The 13,072-nt window shown below is 42.8% G+C and overlaps 1 protein-coding gene across 1 annotated transcript in view; it reads right to left on the reverse strand.

The window, feature by feature from the left end:
* Positions 1 to 6: 6 nt before the first annotated feature.
* The window catches only part of LOC109512245 (collagen alpha-2(I) chain), a 13,420-nt gene continuing 354 nt past the window's right edge, over positions 7 to 13,072 (reverse strand). The window contains exons 2-26 of the mRNA XM_019863851.1: positions 12,168 to 12,456; positions 10,365 to 10,449; positions 10,213 to 10,278; positions 9,554 to 9,717; positions 8,606 to 8,743; positions 8,468 to 8,521; positions 8,315 to 8,368; positions 8,020 to 8,073; positions 7,850 to 7,903; positions 6,607 to 6,660; positions 6,477 to 6,530; positions 5,677 to 5,730; positions 5,510 to 5,563; positions 5,209 to 5,253; positions 3,681 to 3,734; positions 3,340 to 3,393; positions 3,212 to 3,265; positions 2,854 to 2,925; positions 2,711 to 2,746; positions 2,514 to 2,558; positions 2,412 to 2,444; positions 1,683 to 1,829; positions 1,352 to 1,528; positions 380 to 470; positions 7 to 288 (exon numbers count right to left, since the gene is read on the reverse strand). Of these exons, the coding sequence (XP_019719410.1) occupies positions 122 to 288; positions 380 to 470; positions 1,352 to 1,528; positions 1,683 to 1,829; positions 2,412 to 2,444; positions 2,514 to 2,558; positions 2,711 to 2,746; positions 2,854 to 2,925; positions 3,212 to 3,265; positions 3,340 to 3,393; positions 3,681 to 3,734; positions 5,209 to 5,253; positions 5,510 to 5,563; positions 5,677 to 5,730; positions 6,477 to 6,530; positions 6,607 to 6,660; positions 7,850 to 7,903; positions 8,020 to 8,073; positions 8,315 to 8,368; positions 8,468 to 8,521; positions 8,606 to 8,743; positions 9,554 to 9,717; positions 10,213 to 10,278; positions 10,365 to 10,449; positions 12,168 to 12,188 (1,881 nt within the window). The 5' untranslated portion in view covers positions 12,189 to 12,456 and the 3' untranslated portion in view covers positions 7 to 121. The remainder of the gene's footprint in view (positions 289 to 379; positions 471 to 1,351; positions 1,529 to 1,682; positions 1,830 to 2,411; positions 2,445 to 2,513; positions 2,559 to 2,710; positions 2,747 to 2,853; positions 2,926 to 3,211; positions 3,266 to 3,339; positions 3,394 to 3,680; positions 3,735 to 5,208; positions 5,254 to 5,509; positions 5,564 to 5,676; positions 5,731 to 6,476; positions 6,531 to 6,606; positions 6,661 to 7,849; positions 7,904 to 8,019; positions 8,074 to 8,314; positions 8,369 to 8,467; positions 8,522 to 8,605; positions 8,744 to 9,553; positions 9,718 to 10,212; positions 10,279 to 10,364; positions 10,450 to 12,167; positions 12,457 to 13,072) is intronic.

The raw sequence follows: 13,072 nt of genomic DNA on the forward strand, positions 1-13,072 counted from the left end.
TTGTTGATGTCACGGGACCAATTTTAACTACAAAACATTTTTTAAAATTGGAAAATAATTCATTTTATGTCAAAATAATTGGCATTGTATAATTTCCCAAAGCACACCTGATGATGTCTTACTAATGTACCACAAGGCACACGGATTTATTCACAAACAAGCTGCCCCTTACTGCTTCTGTTAGTCGGAACAATGAAAACGTGGTCTCACCAGGGGCTCCTTGAGGTCCATCAAGTCCCGGGAAGCCTTTTCCCGGATCACCCGAATTTCCTTTCGGACCCTTTTTGCCTGCTCAGAAAGGTCAACCCCATCAACTACCGCACATCAATTAAAAATGTATTTTCAGAAAACGAGGAAAGACAAACTACTGAGGGCAAACCTCGTTCACCCTGCGCTCCTTTCTCTCCCTCCAGGCCTTGGTCTCCCTGAACACCGCGGGCTCCCTTGGATCCAGCTCTGCCCGCTTTGCCCTACAAGAGACGGAGGGCGGGAAGTGCGTTCATAAATCTAAATCATATCATTGATACTTTTTTGAAGTGAAGATATTCATTTTTAAAAAAAAAATGTCGTCGTGTTTCATATTCATTCAAAATAACACAATATTTCTTAATTCGCTGCCCATCTTTAAAACCCACCCCAAAACTCATTTGTATTCGTCGGCATTTGACTCAGCATGATTCAGATTTGATCTTAGTTTGATTGTATCTACCATCTTTGTGACTGATTTATTGCTTTACTGTTCTGTATGTTAGTTGCTCCATGTACAGCACTTTGTGTGCAGCAATGGCTGTTTGAAAGTGCTCGAGAAATACAGTTGGAGAACAAAATTTCTATATTAAAATTATATTACCGGTAATTGAATAAATAATATAATTGATCATTTAAAAACATTAATTTCAAAACATGTAGTATTTTTATAATGAAGACGGTAAAAAAAAGCAACACGTCGTTCTTTGCAATCTAATATCATGTGTAGTATTTTCCTAAAATGTATTTTCTTTTTATCATGGGTTTGTAATGGCCCCATTTCACGATACCTTTCAAGTATTTATTCATTCTATTTTTTTTCTTAATTTTGTGCGGTTTAATGTATGACATTTGCGGGATAACTTCGATACGATCTCTGAGCCGCTCAAAATGCTAGTAGCGAATTTTGCGATCCATGTCAACTTTGAAATAAAACCTCATACTAAATGCCCTCCTCTCAAATGCATTGGTTGTCAAAATACATACATCAAAAAAGAACTACAACCAAAATATACAATAAATGTATATCCATCCATCCATCCATCCATCCGCCCGTCCGTCATCCTGTATATGTCATGCAGAGCTCAAAACCGGCCGGTCTCACCGTTTTGCCGGCTGGTCCCGCAGGTCCTTTGGCTCCCGGGGGTCCGATGAGCGTGCGGTTGTTGATGGGACATCCTTGCGTGCACTTAGCACGGATGGAGGGGGCGTACTGCGAGAGCTGAGCTGTGACCACGCTGCGGCACAGCTGCAGCACCTGCTCGTCCGACAGCCCGGGACCCTGAAGGCAACATTTGGTCACGTATGCTAACTCCAAACCCCATTTTAACATCTTAATGACAATTCCCGTTTCCAATTTTTTTACCACCCAGAAGTTTTCTGGTCGCCTCTTATTTACGAGCCTTCTGAAATACTCGATATCAAACAGGACTCACGATGGGACCTTGAACTCCTTTGGATCCGGCTTGGCCTCTGGCGCCAGGGTCTCCGAGCGGGCCGCGGTTACCTCGGGTTCCCGGGATGCCGGGAGGACCCGCGGGGCCGGGATTGCCGGTCCGACCGACCGCACCTTTGGGACCACGCTGGGCAGACGAAGGACAAGAGACAATTGTGTGGTGACAACAATGGTTGAAATGGCTCCATGGAATAAACAATACATCAAATATCAGCCAATAAGCTCGTGCGGGCCAAAATTCGGAGGGCTTATCCAGTTGACGAGTCAAAATTACTGTGATGCTTCAAAAAGCAACTCTTGCCCTAAAAAGTTGACTTGAAGTGGAAGTCAACCCCACAAATTTTCTTGACACGAATACGTTCAATGTGCCTCCAACACGGCATTCGGATTAACATCGTGTGAGGAGAGCAGTGTGGGCGGCAGAATATAAAAAACTTCGAGCAGCTTTTCGAACATGATATTCGTCGAACAAAAAAAAAAAATGAATGTCTTTGACTTCTCATTTGGATTTTGTTGAACTTTATAATGAGGAAACCCTTTGTGGCATTAACCCTTTCAGGGACAGCGGTCACTTCAGTGGACGGCTTATCATGTTATCACGTTACAGGGTGCATGAAAGGGTTTAGGGTTTTGTGTGTGTGTGTGTGTGTGTGTGTGTGTGTGTGTGTGTGTGTGTGTGTGTGTTTTATGAGGTCAGTGACAAACACACCTCTCCTTTGTCTCCACGATCGCCAACCGCACCCTGAATGGAGAAACCAGTCACTCAAGAGCGATATGTAAATATGTCAAACGTGCTGAAAATCAGGTTTACCTTTTGTCCTTTTTGGCCCTTTATCCCTTTCCTACCCGTTGCACCCTTGCATTTGAAAATAAAAGAAAATACAATCATTGAGGAACTAATAAGGATGAAGCAAAGCGAGCGGAATTTCCAGCAGGTAGTTGACGCGTAAACAAGAATTACGAGAACGTTGACCGTAAATAGCTCTTGACCGGAGGGTCTGCTCTCACCATGTCGCCGTCCGGCCCGGTCTCGCCTTTGGGCCCCTGCGGAATACAACACACACGCGGAAGTGCACGCACATAAGTTATGTTAGATAATTTGTGTTGAAATTGTGTGGTTGTTAGTGTTGTTTTGTGAAGTGAGTACTCACAAGGGGTCCCTGGAGGCCCATTGGTCCTGGCTTGCCGGGTATCCCGGCATCTCCTTGCTCACCTCCAGGACCCTGATGAAAGGAAGGACCATTTTTTTTTATTCATCTGTGAATATGATGACTAATGACCAAAGTGAAAACAAAGTAAAATGAAGAAAATACAACATTTGGACCAAACTCGTAGTGCACCTACAGAAAGTAAATGTTGAGTTTGGACAAAAATATTCGGGCACTAATCGGTAGGACAAATCGTATGAGAACTTTAACATGTACGAAATGATGCATAAATTCCATAAACAGTAAAGATGCGCTGACTTGGCCTCAGGAATCTAAAATGTGCGCTGCGGCGCTCACTCACCACAGAGCCCAATCTGCCTTGTGGTCCTCGAACGCCGCGCTCGCCTTTGCTGCCCTGCAACGGTCAAAAACAAGCGCGTCAGCCTCGCGCTCAACCTCGGTGAGAGTGCCGAAAAATGGCGGCGTCACCTTGGCGCCGAAGGAACCTGGCTCTCCCATCAGGCCTGGGACACCTATGGGACCCTGAGGAGATCAACGTGAAGATTCAGATGAGAAGCCGATTGAGTAAATTGTACCAGGGTTGAACACATTTTTTTATGGTCAGGAGAATGTAAATGTAAATTGTTCATTTTACACACACGCACGCGTAGCATTAAAAATACATTAAAAAATAAAAACAGACAAAACACATTTTAATTCACTACTTTCAGGGTGAAAAATAAAATCAGCTAATGCAATGCAAATTTGACGGTAGTCTTGGTAATGTAAATGCCTGCCGGTCAGCATATTAAATTTAATGACACACTCACATCTTCTCCGGGGTCGCCATCAATGCCCGGAATGCCGCCAAGACCTTTGGTACCCTGCCAAAGAGATAATATCCTGTGTTTTCATTTGAATTTTTAATGATTGTATAGTAGGAGTCCCTCACTGCACTTAGGTCCCCACGAAGTTAATTATTTGATTCTGTGGGAACTATTTCCGTTTTTTTCCGCGACCAAAAAGATACATGTAAGTGTCAAAAATATTTGAAGGGATTATCCGCCTAACAAGAGCGTTTTGGTTATATTTTTGTCCATTTAAAGTGCGTCCAATGTTCATTTTGGGTGTGATGGCGAAGCAAGTTTGTAAATGAAAGTCAGGGAAGTCAATTGAAAATATGTTTACTGCCATCAACAGATGCGGAGAGTATTTACAAGAAATTCTCCAGTCTGTCTCGGTATCTTTTTTGACGTGATGTGAAACCGACATTCAAAGCTCCCTAAATTCATTTGTGTATATTCAGATCACTTCTTCTAGTGGGTGGTGTGACTAAACGAAAGTGAAATCTCAACTGACACCAATGACAAGCAAACTGGAAAGAGATTCGCGGAATACAAATGTTGGTTATTTAACTTTGAACTGTGTCATCGACGTTTTTTGCCCTCTTTAGTTCACATTCTCTCTCAGAAGTGGTATTTGCCTGACGTTTTGTAAAAAACTGATCCAATGACATTTGCTGTTGTCGGCTTTTAACAATCTTTCGAAAACGTCCAAGGCAAACGTCAGCATAGTGAGCGATCGCCCGACTGGTGAACACCTTTTCTGGGTGATTCACATTTTTGTTAAACAATCGGAAGGCCTCATGGCCCGACGGGCGAATGATGAGGACGCTGCATCGACACAAATCTATCTATTTATCTGTCTGCTACACACATAGACACATACGGTAGAGGTCTCTCTTAGCCAATGGGTTGCCAGGATGATGCTCGGTAATAGCCAATGGCAGAGCAGCTAAATGCATGTTGCGTTCATGAAACTCTGCGCTGCGAGTAGCAGGCCATACTGTATTTTCACCTTTCGTATCTTGAAATTGAAGCAATATTTTCCTGTTGAGGTGTTTCGTAACTTGAAAATTTTGTATGAGGGGACGTTCATAAGTAGAAGTACCAATGTACAGGATATCATTTATTCATACATCTCAACTCAACTCAACTGTATTTATTGAGCACTTTCAAACAGCCGTCGCGGCATACAAAGTGCTGTACACGGAGCAACTATACAACAATAAAGCAACAAATGGTAGAAGGCACCAAACAGTAAAACTAAGATCAAATCTGAGTCATGCTGAGTCAAACGCCAAAGAATACAAGTGGGTTTTGAGGTGGGTTTTAAAGATGGGCAGCGAGGGGGCTTGCCCAATGTTCCGTGGGAGGTCATTCCAGAGAGAGGGACCAGCAACGGAAAAGGCTTGAGCCCCTCTGAGCCTCCATTTAGTTCTTATATCATATTCTGAATTAAACACCTGCAACATTTACAACATGCAATAAATGAGAAGGACAGATAATAAATGTGTACCTTTGGTCCGCTGGGCCCGCGGCCACCTGGCTGGCCATAATAACCCTGAGGAAGACAAACAAGGAAATATTCAGACAAAAATGTTTAAAAAAAAAAAAAAAATGAAGACAAGTACCGGGATTTTAAAAATGTTAAATAGATGCATCCATTAAAAAAATAAAAGATACAGAAACAAAGAACTAAAATGGTGAGGAGGAGTCCCGTAAATGAAGCTGGTTGCAATTTTGAATCTGATTTCATACAGGTGGTTTAAATTAAATTAGACATGGTCAAAACAGAGGATGTGTGCGCGGTGTCCTACATTGTATCCTCTGTCGCCAATGTCTCCTGGGAATCCAGGTGCTCCAGTCTGACCCTGCAGGACGAGAACGTTGAGAACTCAACAGCGACTTCTCCTGGCCAAGAGCTTTTCCATGCCTTCATCATACTTCCTCTGACGTAAACTTCAATCGTTCATTTTCCAATTACCTTGTGTCCATCTGGTCCTTGAACTCCCACTTTGCCCTCTTCACCCACGGAACCCTGGTTAGAAAAAAAACAAAACACACATGATATCATGCATGACAAGTCAAGGTTGAGTTTGCAGTTTTCAAGCTGTTGGCAAGGTTTGAATGCAGCCTCACTTCATCTCCCGCCTTTGCAGCCTTGCGCACACGCCCTGACATTTTTTTCCCCATTAAACACAATCTATTCTAATTTTAAACAAAATATAGAATTTTTTTTCATATATGTCAAGTTTCAAGATATAAATGTTGAAATTCTTTTCAGTTGTAATTCTTTTTATTTTTAGAACAGACCCGTGGGCTATTCATTCGTCCTTAGGGCTAATTATTACCCGTTGGCACAGTTTTTTTTTCTTTTTTTTGTAGGGGGGGGGGAATGCACATTAATCAGAGCTCAACGCATCAATGCCTCCTCTACTCATACTGTAAGTACTTGCTCTCTGCTGGCTCAGAAGGAGAAAAAAAAAGTGAATAGGTGGCTTATTTAATCAACTCTGCAAGCAGCCAGCCATACTTTGTCTTACTTAGAAGTCCCCTCAAACAAATAGAAGAGCTCATTAGCCGAGACAGCTAGTCGACTCGTGGGAGTTCAGGTTTCAAAACAAAATGGGTGAAACCGCAATGAGTGGTTATGCCGCACGTATTAGTCGTTATTGAAAGCTTGACTTTTTAAAACCACGGTAAACCGTCAAAGCAATAATTGGCCCGTGCCTAGTTGACAGGTTGCCTTATTTATGTTTGGAAAGTTCTACATCAGCTTTTTACCTTGGGACCTTTGCCTCCTCTTGATCCCGGGGAGCCAGCATCACCGCGAGAACCCTAAGAAAACCAAATAACAACCTTTGACTTTGATTTTAAAATCAAATTGATTAATTCTTTCGACTATGTTCCGTACAGTGTTACCGGTTCCCCCGACTCCTCCTCGCGGTCCCTCCATGCCGGAATCGCCCTACAAACAGGAAGCCTCATGTCACCATGTGAGCCCAGACGGTCAGAATTGCGACGCTGCCGTTTATCTAGCGTTCGTGTAGCGCTCCGGCACTTTAAGAAACCCTTCAGGCGACTTTAATCTGTGTTTCGTTACGACAGTATCCCAGCGAGAATGATGCACAGTGAACATTTTCGGGGGGGTTCAGATGCCCTTGAACGGACCTTGTGCTTGTGTAGTCAACTTGATCGTTCAATGTACAGAGCTGATTCTTTCACTTGTTGAACCCTTTCAGGGACAGCGGTTACTACAGTGGACAGCTTATCATGTTATCAGATTACAGTGTAAAAGGGTTCAAATGAGTCACCGTACCGCCCAAATAAATAAACTATACTGTAAAAATATTCAGAGTCCCTTCCTTGAGTCGTTCCCATATTTTGGTGGGAGGATTTGGGAAGGAGTCCCATTGGGGATTCCCTCTTTTGAACGTCTAGTCAATGGCAGTTAGGTGTTGGAAGGGCGTGATTGTGACAAACAGCACCGCAACCGAAACGCAGTGCTTGAGAAAATAACGAACTGCCTGTTTTCACTTTCTGAATGAGTTCATGGGCGACCACAAATTTTGACTGGAAAAGGCAGAAACCAGCAAGAACCAGTTCAAACCGTCAACTGTTGATGGTATTGGTTATCTCGAAAAACGGTTAGACTTCCCCCACCCACTAGACCAGAGAGTGGGCGTTTGGGAATGTCAATCAAGAAACAAAGCGGTGCTATCGGGGCTCATTCAGCATGAAGCCAAACCCTGCCAGCCTTACAAGATGAAAGAGAAAAGTGTCCTGTAATTTCCTGGAAGCCTGTTCCAGTTGTGATTCCCTATTTTATTTATTTATTTATTTGTGTGGAACCTAACTCAGTTATTTGAGAAAAAAAAATCCTGCCTTTTTGCATACATTTGCGGTCTTTACGTAACATTCTGTATTTGGAGCTCATACTGTATATATAAGACTGATAGAAGCAATCCGACACATTATGGATTGGTGTAAGTTTCTTTCACAATTCACAGTGAGGCTTGGTCTGTTCGCGCTGGGTGACAAAACACAAAATGGCCGTGGAACTGAAGTTTGTCCAAGTGAAGCTGCCATACTTCTGCTGCAGGTTGAAAAGTTCCGTGTGCTTTTTGCGTAACCTCATAGAGATCAATGAGTTTTACCTTCAGACCCGGATCTCCGCGCTCACCCCGGTCACCTATAAGTCCTGGTTCTCCCTAGTAAAAAAAAAAAAAAAAAAAAGAACAATGTCAACGTTTATTTAATTAATTTATTCTATGATTTACTCTGTCATATTTGATCACAAACTGGTCTCTTCCTACTCTTTACTCACCATTCCGCCAAAGAAACCCGAACCTCCATCTTCGCCTTCGGGTCCGGGATCACCCTGAAATCAAAGGTCAAACACAGATACAAACAAACAAATCTCCAAGTTTTGCCGTTTCAATTAAAAAATAAATAAATAAATGAAAAAAAAAAAAAAAAGAAGAAAGAGAAGATGAACTGATTTTTTTTTTTTTAGAATGTAATTTAACTTATCATTTGACTTTCCAATCCATTTATTATCAGGTGTGGTTGTCATGGCAATATCATCTTTACGTCTCCATCAGTCATTTTGAGTTCCTCACCACAGGGCCAGCATCTCCTCTTCGGCCTTGTACTCCTTTTGTTCCTTTATAACCCTAAAAACACAACTCGGTGGTTTATGTCTCCACATTTTGTTTTCTTTAGTATGTCATTTGGATTTTTTCATTGGCATGTTAATGATGTTGGAGCGTCACCTCTCTGCCTTGCTGCCCTGGCGCTCCCATTTTACCCTGCATGCCTCGCAAGCCCTGATAGGAAGTGAGGGGACGTGATAAGTCTTCTGATTAACCATTCCAGAAGGCTCTATCAGGACCGTTTTGACTCGTGGGTACCTTGGGCCCAGCGAACCCGGCGAATCCCGGCTCTCCGGGTTCACAGTCGCACTCGGTGGGACCCTCCTCGCCGAGGGCCGCGTCGCCACCAGACTCCTCTGAGGACCCGGCGTCAGGTCCTCGGTGCTGGAACGGAACCTGAAACGGTGACAGGATTGTGACATCTGACATCTTGTTTATTTGACTACGTCGACTGACCGTGTGTGTCTATTGACAATGTATGACAATGGCTACTGATCTTGTCTATGTCTGCTGATATTTCATCCATCCATCCATCCATCCATTTTCTGATTCGATTATCCTCCCAATGTGTGCTGGAGTCTATCCAAACTGTCTTCGGGTAGTCGGCGGGGTAAACCCTGAACTGGTTGCCAGTCAATCACAGGGCACGCATAGACAAACCACCATCCACACCCACACTCACACCTAGGGACAATTTCGAGTGTACAATCAGCCTGCCATGCATGTTTTTACAATGTGAGAGGAAAGGGGAGTACCCGGAGAAAACCCACGCAGGCCCAGGGAGAACACGGAAACTACACACAGGAAGGCCGGAGACGGAATCGAACCCTGCACCTCTGCTGATATTTCTTTTTAGAATTATGAATCGATTGTGGGGATATAGATACCAGTCTCTCGTTTACTTCTCAATATTAAAAAAAAAAAAAATCTAGGTATCAAGAGCATATGAGCCTCTATTTTACTTGCCAACAGGTTTTAAATATTGCTACTGACAATACCACTCTCAGCGTCTGATTCATATAAATTGGTATAAGCCATAAGAGCTTCTAATTTTCTTTTTCTGTTTAATTGGAAGCAATGCCGATATCACCGATACTGGCCTTTATTTTACTTCTTTAATTGTTTGGAAATTTTGTTCCCCGTCCTTATTCTGTATCCGTGTCTGCTGGCCCTACAAGCTACACCACTGCCTTGATGCGCACCCACCTTCCTCCGACCCAGCTTGTCCTCCTTGGCGTAGTGTGACTCCGTGGGGGTGACGTAAGGGTAGGCGTCCTCGGTGATCATGGTGACCTGGGTGGGGGCGGGCCCGTAGGGGTCGTAGTCATCTTCCTCGGGATTCTGGTCCTCGTCGTAGCCATGGGAAGACTCTAGTGGAAATGACGATGTCTGTTAGTGTGAAGTTTCACTCACCAGTGGCAACTCTGCTGCCCCTTTCACACAGAAATCCTGCAAAATAGCCACGTCAGGGCCGTAACAGAAGATTCGGCATTGAACCGCCTTTGGCCATTCAACAGAACCCAGAGAAACATCATACTGAGGCGTAAATTTTAAATTCTGCCTAGCAACAGGCTTAAGAGGCATAACGAGGAAAAATAATGTTAGGAATTCTGTTGATCTGTTTTCAGGAGTCAGCTGTATGAAAAAAAATTAATTTCTGTTTCACAAAGCATTATTAATAGTGCTACATGATTGCTTTTGAAAGTGAAATTCGTTCATAAAAGCACAAGAGTGTACAAGAGTGTTCAGTCAGGCTTATCCTCAGACGGCGGGAAATAATATTTGGTCTAATTTCACATCAATTCCCCTTCCGCATCATCAAAGCACATCTGATTTTGATCCACCTTACAAATCATGTAACCGACCTGGCTGCGGGGGCCTCAAGTGGTCATAGGGGTCCAGGATCGAGCCCTCAAAGGTGTGATCCTCACCTGCACATTTAAGCCACATACACATGATGAGTTGTTTCATCGCATGTATCCAAAACATGATATCCATCAAAGGCATTGGCGCGGACCCGAGTGGTTTCCGGAATATTCTTCCTGGCAGAGAGCGCAGGCGGCGCACAGCAGCAGGACAAGCAGCGTCCGGGGCCAGGATGCCTGGAAACAAATGCATGTCAAATCAACAAGTTATCCCTTATGATTAACCCTGCATTGCAGTGGACAGTTTCTCAGGTTACATGGTTCAGGAAAGGGTTCATGTTGTACCAAATATGGTCTACGTTATTGTGAGAAACATTGGGCAAGACCAAGAGTTTCCTTTCGAATTGATTCAAGGTAAGGAAGAGGAGGAATTGAATACTAGAAAACAACGTGGGAAAAAAACAAGTACAGCAAGGCAACCTACTATCGCAGAATCCCCATCTTGCGATTATTTTTTTTGTTGGTGAGTGTTATTGTTACTATATTTAAAAAAAAAAAAAAAAATCGGAATACTTTTTGTATCAATAATTTCACCCTTAGTTTTACTGAGCTCTTTCCTTCTTTTTCTTTGTAGGCTATCCTGCAAACGGCTCATGTGACGAGCTGGCTGTTCAACTTTCAACCAATCACATCCAGTAAAGGGGCGGGGCTAGTTTGCGTATGAGTGCAAAATGGCAATAAATAAATACATAAATAAATAAAAATTACCAATTCGTTTATCTACTGAAAACATGTGTCTGATTTGTCTTTTTTTTTTGTCTTTAAACATTTAAAAAAAAAATGGATTATAACTCGATTGATTTTTTTAAAATCCGTGATGCATAACGTTTCCGTATTCTTGAACATTTAATTTCTGATGGGAGGAATCATAAGTTAAAAGGCGGAGATATTCACCTTCAATCTTTGTTATTAAAAAAAATAATAATAATTATCCTAAATATAAGCACAAAACCCCTTTTTTACATTGAAGAGTGATTTGGAACCGACACAGATGACCCTACTGGACCCCAAGGCCTGCGAGGTGACAGAATTAAGCAGTCTTCTCGTTTTCTTTTCCATCAAACTTTTGAGATGATGGAATCGGCCCATTTTACTTTGGGTTTTGCATTTTTTTTTCAACCTGAAAATGTTGTTCAAACCACATTCTTTAGCCTACTCGAGCAGTAATTCGCCACCTACAGCATATCTGATATTTAATGTACAAACACATGTTGGCAGGCAGAGAAATAAGCGAACGATCCGATTATGATGTTATAGTTTGCTTTTATGAGCCCATTTTCATACCAGAGAATGTTCCTCTTTGAGTCCCTAATAAAGTGCTCAGAAATTATGTTGAAGAAGATTTTGTTTGTTTTTCAACTATACACGAGTCTGGAAAAAAAATGAGCTAATTAAAAAAAAAAAAAGGAAATTTTGGGGTATTTTGACAATTTTCTGTAATGCTCAAAATTACTTCATTTGGGAATTATGATGTCAGTAGTTTACAGAAAAAAATAAAACCCGAACAAACAGAAGAACTGACCATTGTGCAAATGTGTCTTTTTTCTGCTTGTCATGTATAAAATTGTGAGACAATTTGATGACCATGTGCTGCAAAAGTCGAATTTCTCCTCATCATGGGACTAATAAAGGCTTATTCTATTTAACTGATGGCCATACATACTATAAAAATTCCACATTTAACCCTTTCAGGGACAGCTTATCATGTCATCAGGTTGAAGGGTGCATGGAAGGGTTCAAAAAATTCTCCTGAAAATTGTTCAGTGCAGATTTTGTATCACTTCAAGAAAGAACAATCCAAACGATTCCTTTGTGATCTTTCGCAACCCCGTTTGACCCGTCCTCTCCTCTTTGATGTCCGCCGGGCCATCGCAAGGCCGAATCGTCACGCTCACCTTGTCACTGGAGGCTCCCATGGTGCTGCGCCGATTTAAGTCCTCTCGTAACACTCCACACCGCCGACAGGAACAAAACACCCAAAACAAAGCAGCTGCGATGTCCGGTTCGGTTGGTCCTCACAGCATGGTTCACCCGGGACGGTCGCCCTCCTGGATGCTCGAGTCTTTGGCTCTCTGCAGGAGCCCGTCAGGTTCCCAGGAGGCTGGCGGGACCCTCACTGGCCATTCTCATCCAATACGTCTTCTTCTCAACAGGGTGAGAAATACCTGACGCAGAGTCCAGCATCTGCAAAGTAGGAGAGGACATGAGGGGGGGGTGGAAAGTGTGCAAGCTCGAGGTGATGCGGGCGTTTGCAGCCAGAAGGATAGATCGAGAATAAATACGTCATTGGGAATGCGGGGCATATATTGCAAGTGGAAATTTGCAGGTAAGTTGGAACGTTTTCAACCAAATCATGCAGAAAATGACCTTAAAAATAACTCATTTTAACCCTTTCATGCACCCTGTAAACTGATAACATGATAAGGTGTCCACTGTAGTAACCGCTGTGCCTGAAAGGGTTAATACAATATAGAATGCCATATTCTTGCACGGCATCATTTGCAGCTCTCAGAACTGTCCCAAATGCATACCTGTCAACTCATACGGTTTAGCCATAGTTCATACGGATTTTGTGGTGAATCTTACGTATATGGCCATATCGCACAAATCATACGGGTTCTGAAAATTTCTGTTCCCCCCCAACAGGTAGTTCCATTTGCTTTTGCCCAGAATGGTGCTAGTCTACTCGAATGCTTTCATTTCCGGTAACTTTCCAGTAAATCACGTGGTTCCTAGTTGAAAACAGCAGAGTATTCATTGCATACTTCGGTAGTGTACAAGCAAGTTCTACAAGGAAACA

The sequence above is a fragment of the Hippocampus comes genome, unplaced genomic scaffold (assembly GCF_001891065.2).
Source record: "Hippocampus comes isolate QL1 unplaced genomic scaffold, H_comes_QL1_v1.1 scaffold249, whole genome shotgun sequence".
Classification (NCBI taxonomy): domain Eukaryota; kingdom Metazoa; phylum Chordata; class Actinopteri; order Syngnathiformes; family Syngnathidae; genus Hippocampus; species Hippocampus comes.